General features: G+C 39.4%; 3 protein-coding genes across 7 annotated transcripts in view; 1 reads left to right on the forward strand and 2 right to left on the reverse strand.

Annotated features, from left to right (window-relative positions):
• UQCC6 (ubiquinol-cytochrome c reductase complex assembly factor 6) lies at nucleotides 1-2,057 on the reverse strand. The gene is made up of 2 exons (XM_014272569.3): nucleotides 1,881-2,057; nucleotides 1-259 (listed from the first exon to the last, which is right to left on the reverse strand). Exons 1-2 carry the CDS (start codon nucleotides 2,034-2,036, stop codon nucleotides 164-166), a joined length of 252 nt encoding a protein of 83 aa, XP_014128044.1. The 5' UTR covers nucleotides 2,037-2,057; the 3' UTR covers nucleotides 1-163.
• Nucleotides 1,983-12,036, forward strand: TDG (thymine DNA glycosylase). 3 transcript variants are annotated; one of them, XM_074539276.1, is made up of 10 exons: nucleotides 1,983-2,119; nucleotides 4,561-4,709; nucleotides 5,495-5,724; nucleotides 6,193-6,262; nucleotides 6,843-6,978; nucleotides 7,057-7,139; nucleotides 7,217-7,311; nucleotides 8,793-8,964; nucleotides 9,240-9,368; nucleotides 9,864-12,036. In XM_074539276.1, exons 2-10 carry the CDS (start codon nucleotides 4,616-4,618, stop codon nucleotides 9,983-9,985), a joined length of 1,131 nt encoding a protein of 376 aa, XP_074395377.1. In that variant the 5' UTR covers nucleotides 1,983-2,119; nucleotides 4,561-4,615; the 3' UTR covers nucleotides 9,986-12,036. The 3 variants fall into 3 exon arrangements, with proteins under 3 accessions (XP_074395377.1, XP_074395375.1, XP_074395376.1); XM_074539274.1 differs by having other exon boundaries at nucleotides 2,069-2,348; XM_074539275.1 differs by having other exon boundaries at nucleotides 2,069-2,348; nucleotides 9,867-12,036.
• Nucleotides 10,845-24,391, reverse strand: part of GLT8D2 (glycosyltransferase 8 domain containing 2) — an 18,704-nt gene continuing 5,157 nt past the window's right edge. For all 3 annotated transcript variants that reach the window (XM_074539279.1, XM_074539278.1, XM_026797813.2), the window contains exons 4-12: nucleotides 24,038-24,092; nucleotides 22,530-22,625; nucleotides 21,178-21,346; nucleotides 19,382-19,499; nucleotides 17,938-18,022; nucleotides 14,388-14,500; nucleotides 13,786-13,952; nucleotides 13,245-13,357; nucleotides 10,845-12,702 (exon numbers count right to left, since the gene is read on the reverse strand). In XM_074539279.1, the coding sequence (XP_074395380.1) occupies nucleotides 12,530-12,702; nucleotides 13,245-13,357; nucleotides 13,786-13,952; nucleotides 14,388-14,500; nucleotides 17,938-18,022; nucleotides 19,382-19,499; nucleotides 21,178-21,346; nucleotides 22,530-22,625; nucleotides 24,038-24,056 (1,053 nt within the window). In that variant the 5' untranslated portion in view covers nucleotides 24,057-24,092 and the 3' untranslated portion in view covers nucleotides 10,845-12,529. The remainder of the gene's footprint in view (nucleotides 12,703-13,244; nucleotides 13,358-13,785; nucleotides 13,953-14,387; nucleotides 14,501-17,937; nucleotides 18,023-19,381; nucleotides 19,500-21,177; nucleotides 21,347-22,529; nucleotides 22,626-24,037; nucleotides 24,093-24,391) is intronic.

Here is a 24,391-nt window from a genome sequence, read left to right on the forward strand (position 1 = left end):
TTCACTGTATGTTTGTTTTTATTGCTGCCTGCAACTCTGCTCAAAGGAAAGCAAAGACACATGCATGACAGGAGCACAGTATTTCACATATGTATTTCTGGAACTTAAACAGTTGGATAAATATTTTATCAGTTCTAGTTTTCACAACAAAAATAAACTCTGGTCAGTGTTGTGGCGTCTGAACTTCGCTTGATCTTTCTTTTAGACCCAACAGTTCAGTTCTCAGTTCTCCAGGCTTAGGAGGTATTTCAGGTATGCTCTATTAAAAACAGAGAAAGACATCAGTGTTGTGGCAGAGGAAAAACTAAACTCCCAAAACAGTAAATGAGCTTACTCTGCAAGAGCATGACAGCTAAACTGTGATTTTACCACCCTCTTTTCTGAGCAGAATATAATTCCTACATGCAAAACACCTGAAGAATTATTACCTTTTTGAAACTTGACTTATTTTATAGTAGCAAAATACAATTTGGGAAAAAAAAACAAGATAAAAGGAAGAACAGACAGTTTGTTTTAAAGGAGCAAAGCTTATTTTTGCCATTAAAGTGAGTTTGCTAAAGACAGTTGATAAATACATCAGAATTCTAGCACAGCTGAAGTTTCCTCACATACTTGGTGATAGAAGAAAATGTTTCACTGCTTCTACTGCCCTGATTTAGAAATAAGGCACTGAAACTAGAGTTAAAATTTTAAAAAAGTACCAGATAACATGACATTTCAAGAACTGCACCTCTTCAAAATTCATGCTACTTAAGAGATATAGATAATTTGATCATTCTGAATAAATATGTTGATTTGCCAGTAATGAAGGCTACAGTAGAGACTACTAAAACACAGAGATTCTGATGTATTTATCAATGACTGAAGCATCATTGCTTCAATTTTGAGCTGACAGCTCAAGCATGGTAATTTTTTAAACTTGTTTCCCATTTGAAAGTAGCCCAGAGAATTAAAAAACCCAAGAAGAATATGTGAGCAGGAGGATGAGAGAAAGCTTTCAAGTCAGACCTCCAGGAGGCTAAACTAAACTATTACTATTCCTAGAGGATGATCTCATTTAGAGTTTAATTCTGTTACTGCCATTTTTACATCCTCATCTGTCATAATTTCTAATGTTAACTTTTGGTCACCTTCATTTCTATTACTGGAGGAAGTAAAGTCTATTTTAAATCTAGTACAGCCCCTTCTTGCCACTTTTGCACACACTTTTCAAAACCCAGCTTCCCACAGCAGAGACCCCTTCTCGACATGTGGTATTATGTCCACAGTGTCACAGTCACAGCATTGTTAAGAGTTGGAAGATCATCCTCTGGAGATCATCCAGTCCTAGCCCCCTTTCAAGAAGGGTCACCTAGAGCAGATCACACACGAATGTGTTCAGGTGGGTTGGAATGTATCTAGGGAGGGCGCCTCCATGACCTCCATGGACAGGCTGTTCCAGTGCTCTACCATCCTCAATGGAAAGAAGTTCTTCCTCATATTAAGGTGGAACTCCTTATGGTTTAGTTTATGGCCCTTGCTCCTCACCCTGTCGCTGGTCACCACTGAAAACAGTCTGGCACCACTCTCCTGGCACCCACCTCTGAGGTATTTATAAGCATTAATGAGATCCCCTCTCAATCGTCTCTCCCAAGAGACGCCGCAGACCCTGCATCATCTTCGTGACCCTTCACTGGACCCGCTCCAGCAGCTCCTTGTCTTTCTCGTACTGAGGAGCCCAGAACCGGCCACAATGAAATCCTGGCGGCCTGGCCAATGCCTCTGTAGAGGCTGATCTCTGCCCACCGCCAGGCCAGAGAGCTCCCCGAGGTACAGCCTCTCCAGCACACCCTCCATCCCGCACACACCCTACCAGCGACTGGGAGCCTCTCAGCACTTACAAGGTCAGGCCTGTAGTACCTGTGCACGACCTCTGCCCCCGCGAACATGGCCAGCATGCCGGCCGCCAGCGCCCGCAGGTAGGTGGGCCACGGCGCGCCGGCGGGCATGGCTGCGGGGGCGGGCCCTGTGCACAGAGCGCGCCGGACGTGCGTCATCCCCGCTGCCGTCAGGAGGGGGAACGGAACAGGGAAGAGGGTGCGAAGGCCCGCCCTTACCGGGGAGTATCGCGTCCGGCGGGGTGAGTCGCGACACATCACCCACACCTCGGCTCGGCCGCCGGCCGCCCCTTCACGACCCCCGCCAGGGGCGGCCGCGGCCCCGCCCTGCGCCCCCATTGGCCGGCATGGTCACGTGAGCGGGGCGCCCGGCGGGTCAGTGGGATTGTAGGGGCAGCCGGCGGTGACGACCGTGGCGACAGCGACGGGCCCGGCGGGCGCGCCCGGCATGGAGGGCCCGGAGCTGGGCAGGTACCGGCGGGCCGTCGCAGCCGCCCTCGGGCCTCGCGGTGGGGATCACCCATTGTCCTTCTCCTTCCCCGCATCCCACGGGAAGCCGGGGCCGCCCTGTGGCGGCTGCCTTCCTCCCTGGGTACAAAGAGGGAGGAAAGGCGCTCCCGGGGCTCTGAGGCTCCCGGGCCCGCGGCTGGGGGAGCGCGGCGGCCCTAGGGAGCGTGGGCGCGATCGTGTCTCTGCCCCGAAGGGGATTTGAAAATTACTTAATACCTGGTTTTGTTGCAGTGAGCATATATTTTTCTTTTACCTTTTTCTTTTTTTTCCTTTGTTTTTAGCGTGAACGGAAGGGGAGGGGCGGGGAGAGGAAAAAATAATGAACTGAAGGGAGGGGAAAGAAACAAATCACTGCCTTTTCATGGTGATACTAAAAGTACTTAATTAAATGTTCTGTAATATGTATACATCAATACAAAAAATATTTCTGAACCCACGCAAGAAATCTGGCCTAAAGTATATACAAATCTGAAAATCAGCTTTTTTTGGTTCGTTAACTGTACGCGTATTTTAAATAAAATGGAACTCTTCTAGCAGAAGGTTTAAAGTATTCCCTGTACTCCAAAAATCTCCTATAGCTTCGTTAGACAACTTCCCTGGAATCTGACAGATGAATGTTCATATTCTCCTTGTTTCAGGATAGATACCTGGGTTAAAATTAGTGTCTTGATCACAAGACTGTGGGTTTCTTAAAAATCCAGTGTGTAGTAGGGACTGGTCCCTTCTTTTGAGAAATTTAAAATCAGAATTATATAGGTTGGATGAGACCTCTAAAATTGTCGAATCCAGCCATTAACACAGCACTGCCAAGCCCACCACTAAACCCTGTCCATAAATTTACACATCTGCATCATATATTAAATACCTCCAGTGTGGTGACTCTGGGCAGTTCCCTGGGCAGCCTATTCCAATAGTTGACAAGCCTTTCCATGAAGAAATTTGTCCTAATATCCAATCTAAACCTCCCCTGGCACAATATGAGATAATTTCCCCTTGTCTTGTCACTTGTTGCTTGAGACCAACCCAGCTTCAACCTCTTTTCAGGTGGTTGTGTAAAATGATAAGGTCACCCCTGAATTTCCCTTTCTTCAGGGTAAACACCCCCAGCTCCCTCAGCTGCTCCAGACCTTTCCCCAGATCTGTTGCCTTTCTCTGGACATGCTCCAGCACCTTCCTGTAGTGAAAGGCCCAAAACTGAACATAGGGCTCAAGATGTGACCTCAGCAGTGCCAAGTCCCGGGGGACAATCCCTGCCCTGGTCCCGCTGGCCGCACTATTGCTAACACAGGATGCTATTGGCCTTCTTGGACAAATATCTCTATATCTAAAATTTATTTGGTGTTTTTAATTATAGCTCTGAGATGATAAAATTATTTCCTGAAAATCTACTGTTCACCAAGTCCTTGCTATGTATTTGTGAGGCAGTAGAAGCTATGGACAAGAAGGTGGCTGTGTAGATAGAAGGGGGTGACAGAATAAAGTAGAAATGGGTGTGAGGGTTGTATATGACTAATAAATGTGTGGAGAGAGAGAGCTGTCTATGGAAAAATGTCTTTATGCATAGGATCTCTGTATGTGTGAACACTGCCATATGGAATAAGTGCAATACTTGTGTTGGGATCCAGTGTGTGATAGCAGGACAACATCTGCCACACAACTTGTTAAAGCTGTTTAATAATCTGCATAGTGGCAAATCCTGTGTGTATTCTTAATGCTTTACAACCCTGAATGATTTATCCATTCTGTATCTTATCAGAACTGATGCCACATAAAAAAGATCTAAAATTTAGGGAACTTCTGGAAGCCCAGAGACCTTTAGCTCAACATGTGTTATAAATTGTTGGTCTGTTTGATAGACAGTTTGCTTTGGAAATATGTGCTACCATGATTTGACAAAAAAAAAAGAAAAGATAAAACCTCTATTCTGCCCTTACAAATGCTGTGTTAATTCCACATCATAGCAATTACAGGAGAATTGTGCTGTTAATGTTGGGGTTAACTGATACCAGCTAAGCAGCCAGACTGCTTTGATGTTGTGGGTTAACAGAGTCATCAGAGAATGTAAGTGCAGTACATGCCAGCCTTGATAAAGTTTGACCTTTACATTCTGTTTGGTACATCGGTAAGTTTCTAAATTGTTGATAAATTATTTCTTTCTTTCTTCCTCTCTAAGATACTACGCATATCTTCAGCAAGCTCAAGCATTTTACTCGTTTCCATTCCATCAGATGATGACTGCAGTGCCCAGCATGGAAATGATGACTGAGCAGCCAGCTCTAGACAGCATTCCAGAGACAAACATTGCTCAGGAGCCTCCAAAAGGTAGCTTGACTGGGCTATGCGAGTGAGCTGAAGTGAGAGTGAGTGATTGGGAAAAAAATATTGCTCTTAAATTGCTTCCTTGGACCTATTGGATTTCCTTTCCTTGATGGTCACTGCAGAAGTACTGATTAATTGTATTCTTTAAGAAACATGTTCTAACAGACAATTAAAAGAGAGGAAGTAAATGGATGTGAATATATGCACATTGTTCAGTCTCACATAATTATCTTGTTCCAAGAAAAGTAGATTTTTTTTCAATAGGTAAATGCATTATCTTTGCTGAAGTAGTGGGTTTTAGTATTGTGTTAGAGAAGGTTTTTTTAAGATTCTGGCTTCAAAATACCTATTTTTTTAAACTTTCTGCAAGAGAAGTACAGTATAATTTATTTGAAATATTTTTGTTTGAATGGTTGCTTAGTTTGTGTAGTAATCACAGGTAGGGAATTGGTTACTAAGAATTGTTTTGTATAGTGTGGCTTATTTAAACAAAGACTAACTGTTGGAAAGTGACACCGTTCTACAGCTCAACATTATTAATGAACATAGAGAGAGAGAGCAATCTCTGGGTGGTCATGTCGTGGCCAGTGCCTGTGCTGCCTGAATCTCTAAACTTTTAAGAGCCAGAAGATGAGAAAGCTTCAGGTGTGTTGCTTAAATTAATGAATTTTGAAGGTAAATTTACCTCTTTGCCTTCTCCTTGTGTCCATACATTTAGCTGAGTCTGTTTGAGTATCCACACTGCAACATGGGAAATGTACAAAAAGAGTATTTGTTGTGTGTTTCAGAAGTTAAAAAAGGGGGAAGGAAAAGAAAAGCCAAAGCAACTGAGCCAAAGCAACCCAAAAAGCCTGCTGCTAAAAAAGAAAAACCAGCCAAGTCCAAAGGCAAACAAGAAAAGATCACAGATACTTTTAAAGTCAAAAGAAAAGTGGACCGTTTTAATGGTGTATCTGAAGCTGAGCTTCTGACCAAGACTTTGCCTGATATTTTGACCTTTGATCTGGATATTGTGATAGTGAGTAATTCAATTTCAAGATTAGGTAGAAAAGTCTTGTATTTACTTGTTATGATTTACATTCTTTCTGCTTACTCATCTATATTGCTTATATGGCAAGATCTTGCAAGATAAAGTACATAAACTTTCTTGTGTGTAGAGCTGCTTTACATTTTATGTACTTAGTTCTAATTTCTGAGGAATCTAAGGCTCATGTTTAGTACAGATTCATGAGAGCCCATAACTCAGTGCTTTATTTCCTGGAAGCTCTGCACCCTCTGAGCTGCTCTTTTGACCTTGCACATTTGAATGAGGCACTGCTGCAAAATTGTCAGGTTTTTTAAAAAATTATGGAAGGTGCCATTAATACATTTTTGTTTATTAACAGTAACTTTGTGAGAATTGAATAAGCATCCTTACTGTAACTTGATTAAATTCTTGACTAGCAAGCCATGTTGTCATTGTTAAAATGGACTGCTGTCTTTGTAGATTGGCATAAACCCTGGCCTGATGGCAGCTTACAAAGGACATCATTACCCAGGACCTGGAAATCATTTTTGTACGTTTTTGTTTTTCTTTCTTCTTTTAGCATTTGCAGAACTTTATTAGAACTTGTGGCATTTTAACTAAACTAGTTTGTTTTTTGTTTTTCTCCTGGGTTTTGGTTTGTTGGTTTTTGGGTATTTTTTCTTCAGAGAGGGATTTTTGTATGCTAAATATGAGTTCAAGACAGTGAGTTCTGTCAGAGAGGCCCAGTGAAAGAAGAAGCAATGGCAAATTGTCAAAGAAAGCTGACACATACTATTTGCCACACTCTTTCCCCCCAAATCCATATTGATCGCTGCTTAAATGAATCACAAAATCTAAAGCTCTGTACTGAGCTTCTAGAATAAAAGACTGGTTTGCCTGATCATGATAAGGAATTCCTGTTCACTGGGGCCTGTGGAAGAGGTAAAGTAATATTGGGCTACTTTAAAACTTTCTGGATAGGTCAGTAGTCTTCCCAAATTAACTGATACTTTGTTAAAATAGATTCTTCCTTTAGCATTCCAATAGTGCAGTAGTCAAGTGGAATTTTTTGGCTCTGTTTTCTTTTCCTTGGAAAAAGGTAAATGCATATCTGTCTTCCTACTTCACAGGGAAGTGTCTGTTCATGTCTGGTCTGAGTAATGAACAGCTGAACCACATGGATGACCACACCTTGCCACATAAATATGGGATTGGATTTACAAACATGGTTGAAAGGACAACACCTGGAAGCAAAGACCTCTCCAGGTAAGACAATAAAAGGAAATACAGGCTTGTTATTGAATTAATAGTTGTGATTATAATTTTGAGTATTTTGTCTTGTAGCAAAGAGTTTCGGGAAGGAGGGCGAATTCTGATGCAGAAGCTACAAAAGTATAAACCTCGTATAGCAGCTTTTAATGGAAAATGTGAGGAACTTATACTTTTAAATGAATCTTTTTCTGCTGTTAGCTTTTTTTTTCACTTACCCTATATTTTCATTTAGGTATTTATGAAATTTTTAGTAAAGAAGTTTTTGGAATTAAAGTAAAGAACTTGGAATTTGGACTGCAGCCACACAAAGTGCCAGATACAGAAACTGTAAGTATTGAGACTGAGAAACAAAACTAGGGCACTTCATATTGATTATTTTAAAATTAATGAAATCTCAGGCTTTGCACACACTTAGGATTACACCAGTTTGATCAGAGCACAAGAGGTGTGAAAGGTTTTTACTTAGAGAAAGGGGAGTAGTGCAGTTTTTGGACACATCTTTAATGCAGCTTCTTCAGCCTTGCAGACTTCTTTTGAGAAATGGCTTGTTATGGTTCATAGGTTGGTGCATTCTCTGAGGACTGCATAAAATACAAGTAACACGTACCTGCTTTTATGATAATTTTTATCTGATCCCGTGTCCAATTCCCTGGGTATTTGTATTACTGGATTTTGATACTGACCGTAACCATGCAGTACCACAGTGCGCGAGAAAGAACAGCAAGTCCATCCTTATGTTACTGCACGTGACCCTTCAACATTGCTGGATCTGGGCATGCCCAAGCTTTTCTGTCAGACTGGGTCTCCTTAACTTCCTGCAGTTTGAAGTTAAATTGGATGCTTAAGATAAAACAAGCAATTTGATGAAGAGTGCATTAGTCATAGAACTCTAATGCTGGAAAATATCTCAAGAGACCAGCTATGTATCATTAATAATTGGATTGTTTAATGTGTTCTTATAAATAAGTTTGAGCAAAGGCGATTACACTGCTTGCCAAGGTAGCTTATTCTAAAGCTTCATTATCTTGTCAGTTCAAAAGTTTGGATTGTTTTTCTTCTTATTTCTATCCTCAATTACTAGTGCTGCAAGTTTCAGCTGCCTTTCTCTAAAGGTGGAAGTGTTGCCATTAGAGCCTGAAGAATCGTTGGATAAAATATTTTCTCCTTAGGTAGCCCTTAAGGACTTCTACAGTAGATGTATTTGTAAGAAAAATAATCCCCTTTACTGGTACTTGTTCATAAAGACTGCATGATAATAGAAGTATTGAATACAGTTTGTTTTTCTTGAACTAACTTGATATCTTTAGTTAGGGCTGTAGGCAGAGGTAGAAACACTGAAGCTGGCTCCAACCGCACTAACAACAGTTTCACACCCTGGTTTACATCATGCAGATGCACTTCACCAATAGGCCAGGCTAATTAACCTGTGCTGCTTCCCTCACTGCTTTGGGGTCTTTGCTTGCTATCATGTACTCCTCTATGCCCTGGCTCAGACCTCTGCTTGTTCAGGGAGTTCTGGAGTGTGCTCTGCTCTCTTGTAACACACATGTTGTTGCTTCTCCTGCAGCACATAAATAACTGGTGAAAATTGTGCTCACTTAGCAGCTGGTAATCAGCCTTGTCTTCAGGGCAAGACAGATGGCTAGCCAAAAAAAATGAAAACTCATTTTAGCCCCTTCCACAACCACCTGTGGCATTAGTTGAAGTTTGTACAAATAGTTAGAAGAGTTAAGTTGTTCTGAATGCACTAAGTAGTAACTCATAGCTCAGGGATCAGTAATGCTTTTTTTCTTGGTCTTTGTTTCAAGCTCTGCTATGTTATGCCATCTTCCAGTGCAAGATGTGCTCAGTTTCCTCGGGCACAAGATAAAGTACATTATTACATTAAGCTGAAAGACTTAAGGGATCAACTGAAAGGCATCGCACCCAACATGGAGGTCCAGGAGGTGCAGTACACATTTGACTTACAACTTGCACAAGGTATTGTTTTTATTTTGTTAACACTTCATTAAAACGTAATGTAGTGTACAATACTAGCAGTTTCCCAAGCAGAAAGAAATAAAGAATTTTTTAATGGGGCGATGTGATTCACTAAACTGTGTGGTATAGAATTATAGATTCTGTTCTCTGTAGTACAGCCTACATTTTTAAGGAGAGCAGGTAGAATCTTGTACAATTTGTGGCTTTTCTGATAAAAGTCCTCTTTGATAATTTTTATTCTAAATATTAATGCTTGAGCTGTTCTGTTTGTCCAGAGGATGCTAAAAAGATGGCTGTCAAAGAAGAAAAGTATGACCCAGGCTATGAAGCAGCATATGGAGGAGCTTACTGTGACCGTGCGCTGTATGACACTGACCAGTGCAGCTTGTCTTCAGATGGGACTGGTAAAGTGCTTGGGGCATTCAGTCTGCAGCCATTGCTGGGGAACAAAGAGCCTGTGGTGTCAACTGCTGTTACAGGGCTTGCAAGGGTCTTTCAGGGGTGAAGAGATAGATGAGATTGTTGACTTCATGATCAGAAAGCTGGATTTATTGATTTATGATATATGTTACATTAAAACTATACTAAAAGGAATAGAGAGAAAAGTTCAGAAGCTTGCTATCCTAAGAATAGAAAAGGACAAGAATAAACAAAGGAGCTCTCTCTGATTCTGTCCCAGAGAGAGCTCGGCCTTTGATTGGCCCTTAATTGTACACATCCAACATGGGCCAATCACAGGTGCACCTGTTGCATTCCACAGCAGCAGATAACCATTGTTTACATTCCCCTTCTCCGGCCTCAGCTTCCCAGAAGGGGGAAAAATCCTAAAGAAAGGATTTTTCACAAAAGATGTCTATGACAAACTGCCTTTAAAAATTGTGTGATTTTTGTTTGTTCAGCAGGAAGCAATCCACAGTACTGCAAAGGCTCGTCCTTCGGTGAGGTTCCTAATGGACAGTGGATGACACAGTCCTTTGCAGACCAGATTCCAGAGTTCAATGCTGGCATGACACAAGAATAGGAAGGAAGCAGCATGTAGGAGCTGTTTCTTCTCGGCTATGCACACATGCTGCAGTTTTAATGCAGTGATCAAGATTGGTACCTCAGTTCTCCAACTGAAGCATCTGAATAGTATTTTATTTCCCCTAGTTATTTTATTGTAGTCCAAAGTAAGTGTGTGGTAGGCTGAAATCCATGAACTAGATAATTTTAAGGAACTGTCCAAACTTTTTAAAAAAAGTTAGCCCTTTTTTGTATATGAGTTTTATATTTAACGTATACCATTTCTTCCAGTTTTGACAAATTGCTTTCTCATTTGTGAAGATTTCTTTGGGGTATTAATTTTATTCCATAAATGGCAACGTGGTAGGAACAGCAGCAGTATACTTTTTACTGATGCCTCAATATTTGGATATCTCTTAGTACTTTTATATCCAGAGGAGAAAATGGAAAATGTACCCTTACCTTGTGTAAAACAGTGTTTTTAATCATGCACAGTTAAGGAAATAGCGCTTTTTAAGCCTGCCTTTTACCGTCTTAAAAAGCATAGAAAGTTGTGTTCTGCAGCTATGGGTGCTGTCTTCTGGGTGGGATGAGAGAGCTCTGTCTGTTCAGTGAGTGTACCATAATTGAGGATGAAGGGAGTGAAGACATCATCTCAAGTCACAACACTGGAGAGGAAAACTTGTGTCACACAGGACAGGGCCTAAATATTCTAGCTGAGATCTCTTAGGATAAAGTTTCTCTACCACTCCATCTCTTTCCCCCTTAAATTCCAATGTAAGGAACTAGAATTGCTTTTATAAAAAAAGCAAAAACAAAGAGCAGTGGTAGTTCTTGAATTCTGTGGTATTTAAACCCCATCATTTCCATAAAGTTAGTCCTTTTGCCTGACCTTTAGCAGGAGACAACCCCTTTGAATGAGACAGAGAACTGAAAGACTGCTTTGTCTTTAAAAGTCAAGCACAGCTATATTATTTACATCATGTACAATTAGCACTGGGTGAAATAGATTTGCAGTTTAGCAGTTTTTAACATTAAACTCTCTTCAATCTGTCCTACCTTAGAGGGTCTTCCCTTTATTCCACTTAAAAGTTAAAAACACTAAGTTGAATACAGGGACAGCTGTTCCATGAATAAGTTGTCTGTAGAAACTATAACTCTCTTCTGAGGAACTTGCCTAAATTATACACATTTTTGGCCAATATTAGTGACTGAGGAAAAAAAAATTCATCCTGGTGCCTAACTCTCATCTTCTTTCCCTCTTTTATCATGTGAGGAAAAGATGAAGTAAAAGCAATAAGCTGATCAAAACACTAAAGTTTTGATAATCTTATGACATTTGGTGCTTCACATACTTGAAAACAGACACAAACAGTATCTCCACACTCCGTGCTGGTCAGAGATTCCTGTACCAGTGTGATTTATCCTCTCTTCACAGCTAGTGACAGTTGTGTGTAACTGGTTAATGTAGGTTCTAATCCTGCTGTAACACCTCTTACAGAGATCACATACTGTCAGCTTGTTGTGAGGCAGGCGTGTTTACAGTTTCTTCCCAAATTATGTGGGTTAATTCTGAAAATCTTCAATCGAGTGAGTGTGCATTATGATTCTGATTGTGTTTATTAGCTGCAGCAAAAAGCTATTCCACATATTGTCAGAAAGTTATAGGACTTGTCTGTTATTTAAAGTGTACTGAAGCATGTATTACTGTTTACATGGATGTTTTCCTGCAGGTGCTTGAAGTATCTTGCATCAGGGATTTGTTTAAATTTAGTTTTATTTTCAATAAAATTAGAAGCATGAAATTAGCACTGCTGCGTATGTAATACAGTAGGATGTAACTCCTGAAAGGCTATCCTGTTTGATTGGAAGGGAAAGGTCTCTTCCTTAATGGAATCACCCACTTGGTTATCTGGATATAAAATACAGTTAAGTGTACAATGACCATTCCACTAAATACTGCAGTTCTGTGTCCTTCCTCAAAACTGGTGCTCTTTTTGTTACAGTGATACAGAAGTTCTTAATTTGTCTTAAATCTATCAGTGTTTCACAATAAAATTGGGAATTGTACTTCAGTGTATTGGAATGTATTTTGCATCTTGATAGGATGTGTTATACACAGAGATGCACAAAACAGTCACCCCACAACAGAGCACAGTAACATCTGCCCAGGTTTTCAATTCAGGCTGTTTAATGTGGGCTAGATAACTAAACACTTCTTGTACATAACACTGCAGCTATCTCCTGTGTAGATTTTTTTCCTATTAGAAGATACTGGAATCTTAGAAAGACCTTAAATTAAAGCACTCTTTCTGACACTGAATTTCACCTCTGTGTTTAATGAAAATACTTCATTGTCAAATACATTTGTTTCCTCACCTTACGTGAAAAATCTGAACCATGTATTGGTCACTCCAGCCTCCCTCAGCTGCCATAAGCACACAAAACTGATGGTCAGTTTTTCATATTTTTAACAAATACTTTGTTTTGTAAAATCATACAACATGTTGCATCTCAAACTATTAAATGCGTCCTATATACTATGTTATGCAGTATTTCAGTATCACCTGTCAGGACGAGTTAATTTGAACTTTCCTGAGGGGTCAGGAATAAACCAGTTTTCCCAGAGATCAGTGTGGACACTGGGGTAGTCCCAAGGTTTGTATCTCCCATTCCAGTGAAGTAATTTAGCTTGTTGAAGAAATTGCTCTGAGTAACGGGCATCAGGACTCCAACCTGCATAGGTAGATTAAAAAAAAAAAATTTAAATGCAATTTTTGATAATGGAAGACACTGTAGAGTGAGTCAAATTCAGGTGACTTTTTTCAGAAATCTGATAGGTATGCTTTCATGTTAGTTTACAACTAATTGTATGATACAGCAGCTATTTTCAGCTTGATGCCTCTTATGCGGCATCAGCAAAAACTGAGCAAGTTTTCTCTCTCAACACTTTTAACATCTTGGCATAGCTGAGATTAAAAACAAAGTAAAATCTATTAATTTTACCATACCAGCTAAGCCATTATGTTTTTTCTAGGGTAATTCACCACTCCCTAGGTGAAAGGTAACTACATCCTCCAAAATGTTGATAACAAACACTGCCAGGTCTCCCCTTTTCTTCCATTGCACCTGACTTTTTTCAGTCTCACTATATTCAGGTATTTCATATGTTCCTTCCATGTAAGTGGCACATGAGGTAAAGTCACCTAAGGTCTTGCACTGGAATCTCACAGATTCGTCTTAGTTCCAACTTGCAAACAGTGAGAAATTCAACTTACCAAGATGCCTTACGTGCCACATAGGATTAATAGAGGAATATTTTCCATGAAATACAATCAGCATTGGGGAGGTTGCCACACCTCCCCCAAGGGTACTGCTATAGAGGTTTTCCCTGCAAAAGGAAAAATAATATGTTCAAAACCTCAAGGAATCTTTAGTACAAAAGGCAGATTAAAAATAAATATCTGGCAAGAAGAAAATACTCCTCCTTCTTTAAGCAAGCCTCAGGAAGGGAAGATCATTCAGTGGCTTCATCCCAGGCTAAGTTGGTCACCCAAAATGAGAACCACATGTTCTCAACGTCCCTCAGGATTAAGTGTGGCTTGTGATTGAACACAAGACTAAAATTCCAAGTGGCCATTTTCTGGTACAGGATTGGTCAGATTTAAACAGATGGAAATGCTGGAACACGAGTTACTTCACTTGACAAGATCTCAAAAGAAAGCCTGCTTGGAGTTAAAAAAACCTGTAAGGGCTTTTAAATGTAAAACTGTAAAACAAGTATTAAAAGTCCAGTGCGAAGCTAATTTCTACACATACTCTACATTTCTTCGCATCCACTTTTCCAATTGCTGTGTGATCCACTGATGTTTCCATTCAGTCATGTTACCAACAATTACTCCAGGATTAAAGGTGCAGGTGCTGGGGCTGATGCCAAGATCTCTAATGGCTTGCTTTCTGTAGTCCAGGAATCCCATGTATGTGTTCTAAGAAATAAAAAAGTATATTCATCCCCTATGAATCTCTGTAAAGATACATTTAAATGCACTTCACTCTCACTGAGAAGGAGATTGAATATGCTCTTCCCAAGATAAGTTTCTAGATGGTAGTTACCTGTTGTTAGCTCTGTATGACAAGGCTGTAAGGCAGGATACTTCCAGATATTAAATTACTTTTTCCACAATATTGTACCATGGAAGTTTGATAAGCCTTTTCTCTTGCTATGTTTGTCTTTTGGTAGCCCACATTAAGTCATGCAGCATCACAATTGTACCAGTACAAAAAGTCCTTAATTACCTGTACTATTACAAAGCTATCTATATCTACATATATAAAACTTTCACTTTGGGGAAAACACATAAAATCATCTTACCTTTATGGGCAAACAAATTTGTTATTAGAATTCCAGAATGGCATCTTACCTGCATCCCTACACTTCTAACGATTTCATGTGTAGAAGGCAGGTCACAATCATCTGAAAAAGCTGCTGCATGTCCAGGAGCTAACTTAGTATTGTAGAGTTCCTGGATGTCACCTGATTACAGAAAGGTCACAAGCATGAGACAACACCTACTGCACTGCTGCAGACCTGATAGGACAACATCAGCTCTCATATCTTATAAACACACCAGTCTTAAGGATAGCCCCTATTGAATTTTCTAATATGGTGTCCTAGGGTGATTTTATGATGCTTTTATCCCCAGTCATGTGTTCTGTTCATGCTGGATATTCTATTCTGTGCCTTCAAAACTGGCTCTCAGAGCAAAGGCAGGGAGAAGAAGCACAAGGTTTTTGTTATCAGCCTCACTCACTCCTCCACATTTGGCTGGACTGTTGGTATCTGGGCACAGATGGGGCAGAACATCATGCTCCTTTTGCTTGTTAGTTAGTTTAGCTAGCTGGGGCAGTCCGAGCTTTCCCTGGACTGTTTTTCTTTCCCTTTTCTTGGAACCATTTGAATCTGCTCCAGACCAGGACCCGGGGAAACATCAAGAACACTTCACAGCCTGCTGGGACCTACTCTGCAGCCTTTTCCAGTGCCAGAGGGACTGATAACAGAGCAACCACCCACCAGAGAGACTTTCTGAATTTGTCGTCTCTTCAGAGCAGTGAATGAGTTTCGTCATCTGGTATTGTTCATTTTGTGTACTGGAGAGTGCTTTGCCTGTTAAATAAACAGGTTCTTTCCAGTTTTCTCTGAGGAATCCTTCCTGAACTGGTTACAGGGAGGGGCCCCCTTTGGGGGTTTTCTCCCAGATTTGCTCTAAACCAGCACATATGGGACCATTTCCATATTTGGATATCTAAGGTCTATCTTTAGATAGGATCATTGGTATTCAATACATTGATACTGTTGTCCAAAATCAGCTACAGCAGAAGCCAACAGGACTGTTAAAAAGCCTGGTTACAAACTTATGCATTCATAGAGCTTCTCTATGGAGAGGGAGGGCAAAGGCAATTTCTCTGAGCCTCTTTAAGTCCCACAAAAGCCCCACTTCAGTGTTTTGCACAGATAAGGTTTTTCCTGTTATGGTGTATTTATCTCCTAGGAAGATACCTGGATTCCCAGCAATGGCTGATTGAGATGTGTCTGTCATTTGGCCATCCCTGCTGGCTTCACAGCCCACCCAGCTCCTTCTTGGTGGAGGGAAACATTGCAATGCCTGGCACCTCACTCATCACCTGACTGTCACGTACCCAAGATGTGCCAGGATAGTTTCAAGGCAGGTAGGAAGCAGAACACTCCCACAGCAATCAAGTGAGCCTGCATCTCAACCCCTTACAGCTTCCAGTTTTACTTTTGCTTTTATCTCTTTTACTTTTTGTACTGCTGGTCTTCTGCCAGGTCAAACAGCTGAATCAGCTGCTTCTGCAGCTGCACAACTGCATTTTACACACATAAAAGGAGCTGTCTGGGGACAGGAAAGGCCACTTGGTCAGCAGCAGCCCACCATGAGGTTTTATGTGAAACTACACCTTTACCCTGCAGTTCCACGATTATCATCAACTGACACTCCCAGGGAAGGGGAGACCCCTGTGCTGGTGAACACAAGTGCTCACCAGCACAGGGAGGGGTGACGGGGAAGTGGCAGGCTCAGCTTGAGCTGCTCCTGAAATTGGAGTCTAAATGAAGACCTGGAACCTTTCAAAGAGTTAAATATTGCTGCTCCCCATTGATGACAGGCAGAACAACAAAACCAAAAAAAAAGCAGAGATTGCCACTGGAAGCGCCTGTATTGGAGAACTGTGATAGGAAGTCTATGGCAAATTAAAATGAGGCAGAACAGATTAGTTGCCTTTTACAAAGCAGGAAATAGTGACCCCTTTAAGCGCAGGTTGTCTGAAATCTGCCTCTAGGGAGACAAAACTATAAAAAGGTGCAGAAAAGCAGTGGAGAATTATATGTTTGCCATTTGCAAATTCACTCATCTTAGTGTTCTTACAGCAAAGACTAATAAAGGCCCAAAAATTTATTGTACTTATACTCATTCCTTCCAAAGGAAATTTTGCTTAGTTGCCCACCAGGGTTAAAGCACAACACTCTGGTTAAAAAGTGCTTTAAAGTTACAAGAAAATATGGTAAAACAAATATGAAGACAACAGCTCTACAGAGAAAAAACCCCAACGATTTGGAAACAGAACAGAAAAAACTCACAGGAAATTAATCTTTAAAAAGAGATCAAAAGAGATCACTTAGATGATAAGAAAAAAATAAAATATTTTTTCAGGATTTCAATGCCTTGTAAGTTCCCCCCATTTGACTAGGAAGTCTGAAATCTTCGTGATTCTGCAAATTGCTTTACATTCTGAGCTGAAGATGCTCAAAACCATATTTTGAGTGTTTGGAGCTCCCATCCACGTTTTTGACTAAATTTCTCTTGCTCTTGTGATAAATAGGTATGATTCGTGCTGATAAAAAATTGAAACAGTAATCAATATTGATACAGTAATTAATATTTGAGAATAATAAAACAGTTAATAGTTAAAAGCTGTAATGCCAAAGAAGAGATGGAAAGGTGGGGCTCCACCCACCTCCCCTTACCAGCAGATGTTCTCAAGGACCACAGGAAAGAAGCTGAAGATACAGTTGCTAAAAATGACCAAGAACCTGGTTGGGTCCAAGAAAATGCTAATTATAAGGGACTTATTGCTTTGATATGTAGATGCAGTGATACGTTAGTCTTGGCTTACATTGTACGGGCTTGGTGCGCATGTGTAACCCAAAGGTGAATTAAAGGACAACGAAGAAGACTACAGGGCCTTCATCAGTGACGACCCCCAAAGACTTGTGCGACCACCAAACCGAGTGGTGGCGCATGCGTGGTAAAGGTGGTAATGAAGGCGGAGACAGAAAAGTGACGAACCGAAAATAGGAGGAGATGGCATTGACACATGGCATATAAGGGGTGACTTTTACTTGGCAAGCTTGTACGTGAAGTGGCAAGGGTCAAGAACCCTGCCCTCCGTACCCCGCGGTTGTTTTTGTTTATGCGCTATTATTTGAACCAAATTATCCCTTATTTATATATTTTCTAAACTATTCCATTAAAATTGTTGCTACCTTAAATATTGTTTGGTTTTTTTTTGATGGGATAATTGGGCAAACATAACACTCTCAAGAACAGCAATTCTGGATAAGGAATTGGTAGCATTTGTGGGACTTTAAATACCAGAAGGAAATGCATGTCACACACTTAATAGACATTGCAGCTTCTGAGTGAAATCTATGGTATCTTCTACCAATTAACCAGAATCAATTAAAATGAAACTCGCATACAATTTTGATCAAAATTATTCAAAATATATGCAGGTAAGTTCTTCCTCAAACTTTCATTTAAACAAACAGATCATTTGTAGTTTCCCCAACACTCCTACTAGCTGCCTCAGTTTCTGTCTCATAATTCCAAATGGCTGTAAAACTGCAATAACTTGGATTTTAATTCTGTTAGAAACTGGTTTTTAACAGCTTACCTTGAACAATGACATCATCATCCAAATATATTACTTTCTCATGCTTCTGGATAAGCAAAGGAAGATAAAATCGAACAAAGTTCAGCTATCAAGGAGAAAGAAAAGGTAAAGACTAAATGGTAAAGCTGTTTATCACAGCAGTCTCACGTGTCTGTCTCTCTTAAGTCAGTTGGAATTTCTCTCTCTATTGAGCACTAATCAGTGACCACTTGCTTCTTCCCCATAGCTTTACTGCTATCTCAAATCTGGTATTATTACTATTACTGCTGTTATTACTTATCCATTATGGCCCTAATCATGCAGCTCAAATATGTTGCTTCCTCACAGAATCCTTTAGGCTACAAGGGGCCTTTTGAAATCCTCTTGTTCAACCCCCTTGAGAGGGCTCAGCTGCAGCAGAGCCCACTCAAGCAGACTGACAGGGACCATGCCCAGTTGGGTTCTGAATATGTCCACAGATGGAGACCCAACAGTCTCTCTGGGCAACCTGAGACTTTTAAACTCATGCTTTAAAAGCCTTTTCTTTAGCTCAGACGGAATTTCATGTTATTTGTGCCCATCGTCTCTTGTTGCTCCCCTTAAGTATTTACACACATTGATAAGACCCTCCTGAATCTTGTCTTCTCCAGACTGAAACAGCCTCAACTTTCAGCCTCCCATATAGAAGATGCTTCAGCCTCTTAATCATCTTTGTAGCCCATGTCATACTCGCCCCAGTAAGCCCATTTCTTTCTTATACTGGTGGACTCAGAACTGGGCACTTTCAGATGCAGCCTCATCAGTGCAGAGCAGAGTGGAAGGAGCACCTTTCTGGACCTGCTGCCAGTGTTCTTCCTAGTGCATTTTTACAGCATAAATCACAGCAAACATTTAAAAATGTGATAGTACCATCAATCCACTCTAAAGGAGTTATTTGACTAGTGACACAGACATGGGATAACTTCTACAACAGCAATGAAGAACAGAGCAGAGGGAAAGGGGACTGAGAATGTAAGAACAACCATAAGAATTCAGATAATTTTACCCAGCCCCTGCCTTCAGAGTGGTCCTAACTGGATGCTCAGTGAAAAATAAAAATAAAGCAAGCACACAGAACAGTTGCTCCATGTATTCTTCTAGCTTTCAACTATTTTCAGCTCAAGAGATTTTCTGATCTAGGTGTGATCTAAATATGAACTTTGATCCTAACTGAACCCCCTTAACATTTTTACATCCATGAGACCTTTCAGCAAGGAATTCCAGAGATGCAGTACTCATTGCATGAAAAGTGTGCAACATCTCTTGTTTATGCTATCACTCTGACTAACTGGCACATTGGCTCTTGCATTGGAAGAGACATATATGCACACCTCCTCCATTAAATGGAACAGATCTAGGACATTTTTAAGCCCATAATAAGTATTAAAAACCTCAATAATTTATTATGAGGTGTCCATTGACTCACAGGTTGCAGTAGCTCAGGACGTGATGCATCTTGTCTGATTTTTCCTTTTAGTACCATAGGATTGAATTCCACAACCTTAAATTTTATTTCTTTCAGTTTAGAATTTTTAATCCATTTTCTGTGATGGAAAGAAAATAAGTAAAAAAAGAAATATCAAGTACATGGCATGGCAAGTACTTCCAGCATGAAATTCACAGACACTTAGGAGAATAATAAGAGACCTTAAAATCTCACTTGATCTATTCTGTCCCAAGACAGAATCCCTTATGTCTACAGCTATTGCACATAGTCCTTTGTTAAACTTGTTCTTAAAATACAAAAAATCCCCACAAAACCACAATAAAACAAACACCCCATACCACTCCCCAAACCAGAGACTCCATATATAGCCCAAACAACTAATCTTTCACCATTACTTCCAATAAACTATATTCTTCTAAGTTTTTTTTTGCTATAATTAAATATTATAATTTCTTACCCTATCTACTGTGCTTTTCAAGCTGAGGTTAGTCTTCACCCTTTCACAGCTTTATGGTCTTCCAGATGACTTCTACATCACCTCCTAATTATGTATTCTTTATACTAAACTAATTTTCTTTTCATCTTTTTGTCAGATTTTTTATCACCCTGTTTATTTTCTCTCCTGACACAAATTGCAGGTACAAAGGCTACAGAAGTGAAGTAGCCAGAGATGAGAACTGCTAAGAAATGTTTTAGTTTGCATTCACAACTTGGTTCTCTTCAAGACAATGTTTGCAAATTTGAATGTTGAAACAAAATGAACTGAAACTTCATGAAATTACATTCATTGAAATGTCCTGCAGGATATAATTTCCTTTCATGAAATGAAGAATTCTCATTTATGAAGGAAAATAAATAACAAATCAAGGAATGAAGTGAAATGAACATACATGAAATATAATGAATGAAAAAAGAAGAAAAGTATGTAATGAAGTGAAACAAGTGAAAGGGAATAGAATGAAATGAAGTGCATTGAAATGAGATGAAACCTCAAGAAATTATATTCATTGAAATATTGAGATTTCATTTCCTTTCATGAAATGAGGAATTTTCGTTTCAGGAAGGGAAATAAAATGAGAAAAGATAGACTAAATCAAAACGGATAGAAAGGAAAGGAAAATGTATTGCAGTAAAACTGAGAAGAAGAAAATTCTGAAATTAAGTGAAAACAATTAAATTGAATGGAATGAAGTGCTGTGAAATGAACTGAAATTTAATGAGATGAATATTCATTGAAATCCTAAGATTTCATTTCCTGTCATGAAATGAAGAATTCTTATTTCATGACAGGAAATTACATGAAAAATTAAGGAACGAAGTGAAATGGAAAGAAAGTCATCACAATACTTTTAGGGCCTCTTTTTAGAACTTTAATACATCATCAACAGAAATTAGCTTTAAACAGCAAGTTTTTTCTACTCTGAAGATGAAGATTCAGCACCAGAAGAGAAATAAGTACAGTGGCACAAAGTGGGATTGTGACAAGCTGGCAGTGTATCCTTACCTCACTACAGATTCTTCTGCATCCTAACTATCCAAACCTAAGAACAGGCATGGCATGGTCTGGTTATTTCACACCTCTTTGCACGAGTCAGTGCCTTGTGGAGGACAAAGTGGTCCTTTGTTTATCACATACATAATCCTGGGGGTTGCTCCCAATACTACTAGATTTCTCTGAAAAGTCCTCTGAAGTCCAAAAGGACTAGTGCCTGCGCTAGGAGGAACAACAACATGGCTCTAACTACAGCCCAAAACAAAGCAAGGCTGATGTGTACCGAATGTGTGGGATGGTTGTCTTCAGCCCAACGATGTAGAATAAAACATTGGCCTCTGTGTTGCTGTAGATGCTGCTGATTGCTGCTACAGCCGCACCCATCCTGCCCGCAGCAGCACAGATTACCACTGGGATTTCTTCCTCCATTTCCTCAAGGTTCTCCAAATCCACTACAAGAAACATTTTACATTTTACACCAGATCTGGGTCACAAAAATGAGTAAGTACTACCATAAGCAGTGGAATCATTCTATCACCACTGCATTTTTCCCTACTACATCCTACACACATTCCCATCTCGCAAGGCACATAGCTTGAGCTGTTGCTAATCCAGAACCACTTGCAGGTTGACTGGACGGTTGGATGCCTCCAAATAGAATAAATAAGAGAGTTCTCAGAATCTTCTACTCAGCAGGGGCTGTTCTTCATGTAGCTGCTTATTCATATGAAATCTGGAGAGGTTTGAATACCTTTGAGACTTCTACTTCTCAGCTATATTTAGTGCAAATTGAACAATAAGTTCCAAAATTATCAAAGGAAGGAGGCAAGTCAAAGAGACAGTGCAATTGCATGAGCTCCACTTCTTTGGCAAGCTGGCTTGAAAGGAAGAGTGCAAAAGTTTATATCAGCAGGAAGTTGCTAACGATATAAGGGAAAAAACCCTAGACTACACTGAATCAGGTCACATTCCTGCTAAGGATTTATATCCCTGATTAGCACTGATTAACTTACAGGACTTAAACAGATATAACTGTAATGGCTAAAACATAACAATTACAGTCATAACAACCTCAACAAAAATATATTGAAAATAAATTATTTATATCAAGATAGAGTTTGTTTACCTTGGCAGCAGTAAGCCAGCTCTTCATAAAGGTACTATATAAATAGCTTACTACATTTAGTACTAGTCCAACCTAATTAACCTAGCAGGTTTCTGTCACTATAAAAATTTCAGCTAAAACTTCTGCTGTAAATATGAAGATTTTATGGCCTATCTGAAATTAATAATCAAGCCAAGGAGGCAGGGCATGATCAAAGTTCATTACCACTTGACAACTCCAATCTGTTCAGCTCAAGTAAGGACATACTCCAGCATCCATCTACATCAGTGACATCTGGATAGAAACTTAATCAGAATTACAACTCTTAGTCATCAATATCAATCTCCTATAATTTTATTCACGTAATTCAGAAGCAAAATGCTTTTTGTTACAGACTATGTGAGACTAAGAAACAGTGTGAGTAGTTCATCTACTGCAAAACATTCAGTAAGGTGAAAAGTGCTGTTCAAGTTAAGACATGAGGAATACAAAACAGGAACATAAATGAAACTGAAGTGAGAGTCACTTACCTGTTTCATTTCTTAATGCCAAGGGCACTTGGTGAACGTTTCTATACAGAATAGCGCACACAGTTAAGACAAGAAGTAACAATAAGATCTGGTTAACTGCAACAAGAGGGAGAATGTGTTAACAATCACTATAACAGCTATTTCCCAAGTATCTGACTAAAGAAAAATACCCCCAATTTGCAACTAGTACAGGTGATAGAAAAATTCGATAACCTGTATCTGTTGTGTTTTTCTCATGTTATTTGATCAACCTAAAAACTTGAAATATTAGAAACATAACAATAATTCTCCCTTATTAAAATAATCGCCAACAATCTGATTTTCATGGTTAATTTGCTCACTAAATCATAAGAGTCACAATATATTTGGGTTATCCATACTAGAAAATACACATATTTCTAAATTTAACCAGGAGCTCAGAACAGTTTTTTTCCTGGCTAGTCTGTTGTCTGTTTACACTCACTTAATGAGTTAATTCTTATTATGTAGCCCTTCCGTTCTATTATGCTTCCCTGATGAAACTTCAGACACAGGAGAATTTTTATATCTATTTCAATGCTCAGATCCTGAAAGTGTATTTGAGCAAAACCCTAAAAATTCTAGAAAAACAAACCCACCATGCTAGTGAAACCAGGAATGTTCCAAAATATTCGAAAATACTTATTTTGACAGTGTAATTTAAATCAGTAAAATCAAGCAAGGCAAATACCTGACTTTATATTCTGATTCATAGTTCCTAGAAGACTGTCTTGTACAGGTTTAAGTCATTCAACACAAACCAAGCATGTGCAGGTGTTGGGACAGCTCACCAAGCACAATAGGGAAGGAATACCTTGCCCTCATCAAAATGGGTGTTCTTTGTTTCAGACTACTTTGTTACTTTTGTACCATCATAAAATGTATTTAAGGTGTTCAAAAGAGCAAAGGGAGCAGAGTTTTGATCTATTTTAATCAAAATGGCCAACTGGCCACCACTGGGCACAAGACTAGATTGAAATTGGTAAACCAAACCTGCACTAATTTAAACCAGCTGAGGAAAAAGCCCACTGACTTCTGAGAAATTTTGGGCACATAAATAAATGCAAAAGTCCATTTTCAGTCACTGACCCTTACAGCTGATGAGAACCCCAAAATTCTGGGGGCCACACCTCAATATTGAGTATGAACAGCATTAATGTGCAGATCTCTGTAAAATTCAGCTTCAGTGCCCTGGGCAGAATTCACGTGAAAACAGCAGCTACTTGCAGTATTGGTGGGAAATTTCACAATCTCCAGTCTCATGAACTAAAGCACTAAGTAATTTTAAATTAATGTGAATTATGGTGGTACTTATCTGACACAATTAACAGGAAAAGGCTTATCTGCATACTTAAAGTTAAGCATAATTTAGCAATACCAGAACTATAAATTTGTACGCAACTCTGAAAACAGTTGCATGAGAAATGGGATTTCATATTTCTGTCCTCTTTTAAAAAATACATCTTTCAAATGTTTTTAATCTCTCTTACCTTTCTTTAAAAGAGCCATGTGTCCTGTTAGATGAGAACTGTGATTTATGGTAAACTAAAATAAAAAATAATTAAAAGAAAAAAAATAAAAGTGAGAAATAACATTGATGCCAGAAGCGTATTCTTGTTAATTATATAAAGGTCTAGGGTTTGGATTATCAAATTTTACTATGGAACTGGTAAAAGTAAAATGACAATTAATCTCTGTAAATACCTTTTGTTTTTGAACAAATACTAGCTTTATGGTTTGAAGTATTTTTATTAATAATTTAGCAACTAATAGGTTTTGAAAAACATTTTCATAAATCCCACCTGATCTTCTACACCAGTAGGTGATTTTTAGTACATTTTAAG

Source organism: Zonotrichia albicollis, chromosome 4 (genome assembly GCF_047830755.1).
Source record: "Zonotrichia albicollis isolate bZonAlb1 chromosome 4, bZonAlb1.hap1, whole genome shotgun sequence".
NCBI classification, from domain to species: domain Eukaryota; kingdom Metazoa; phylum Chordata; class Aves; order Passeriformes; family Passerellidae; genus Zonotrichia; species Zonotrichia albicollis.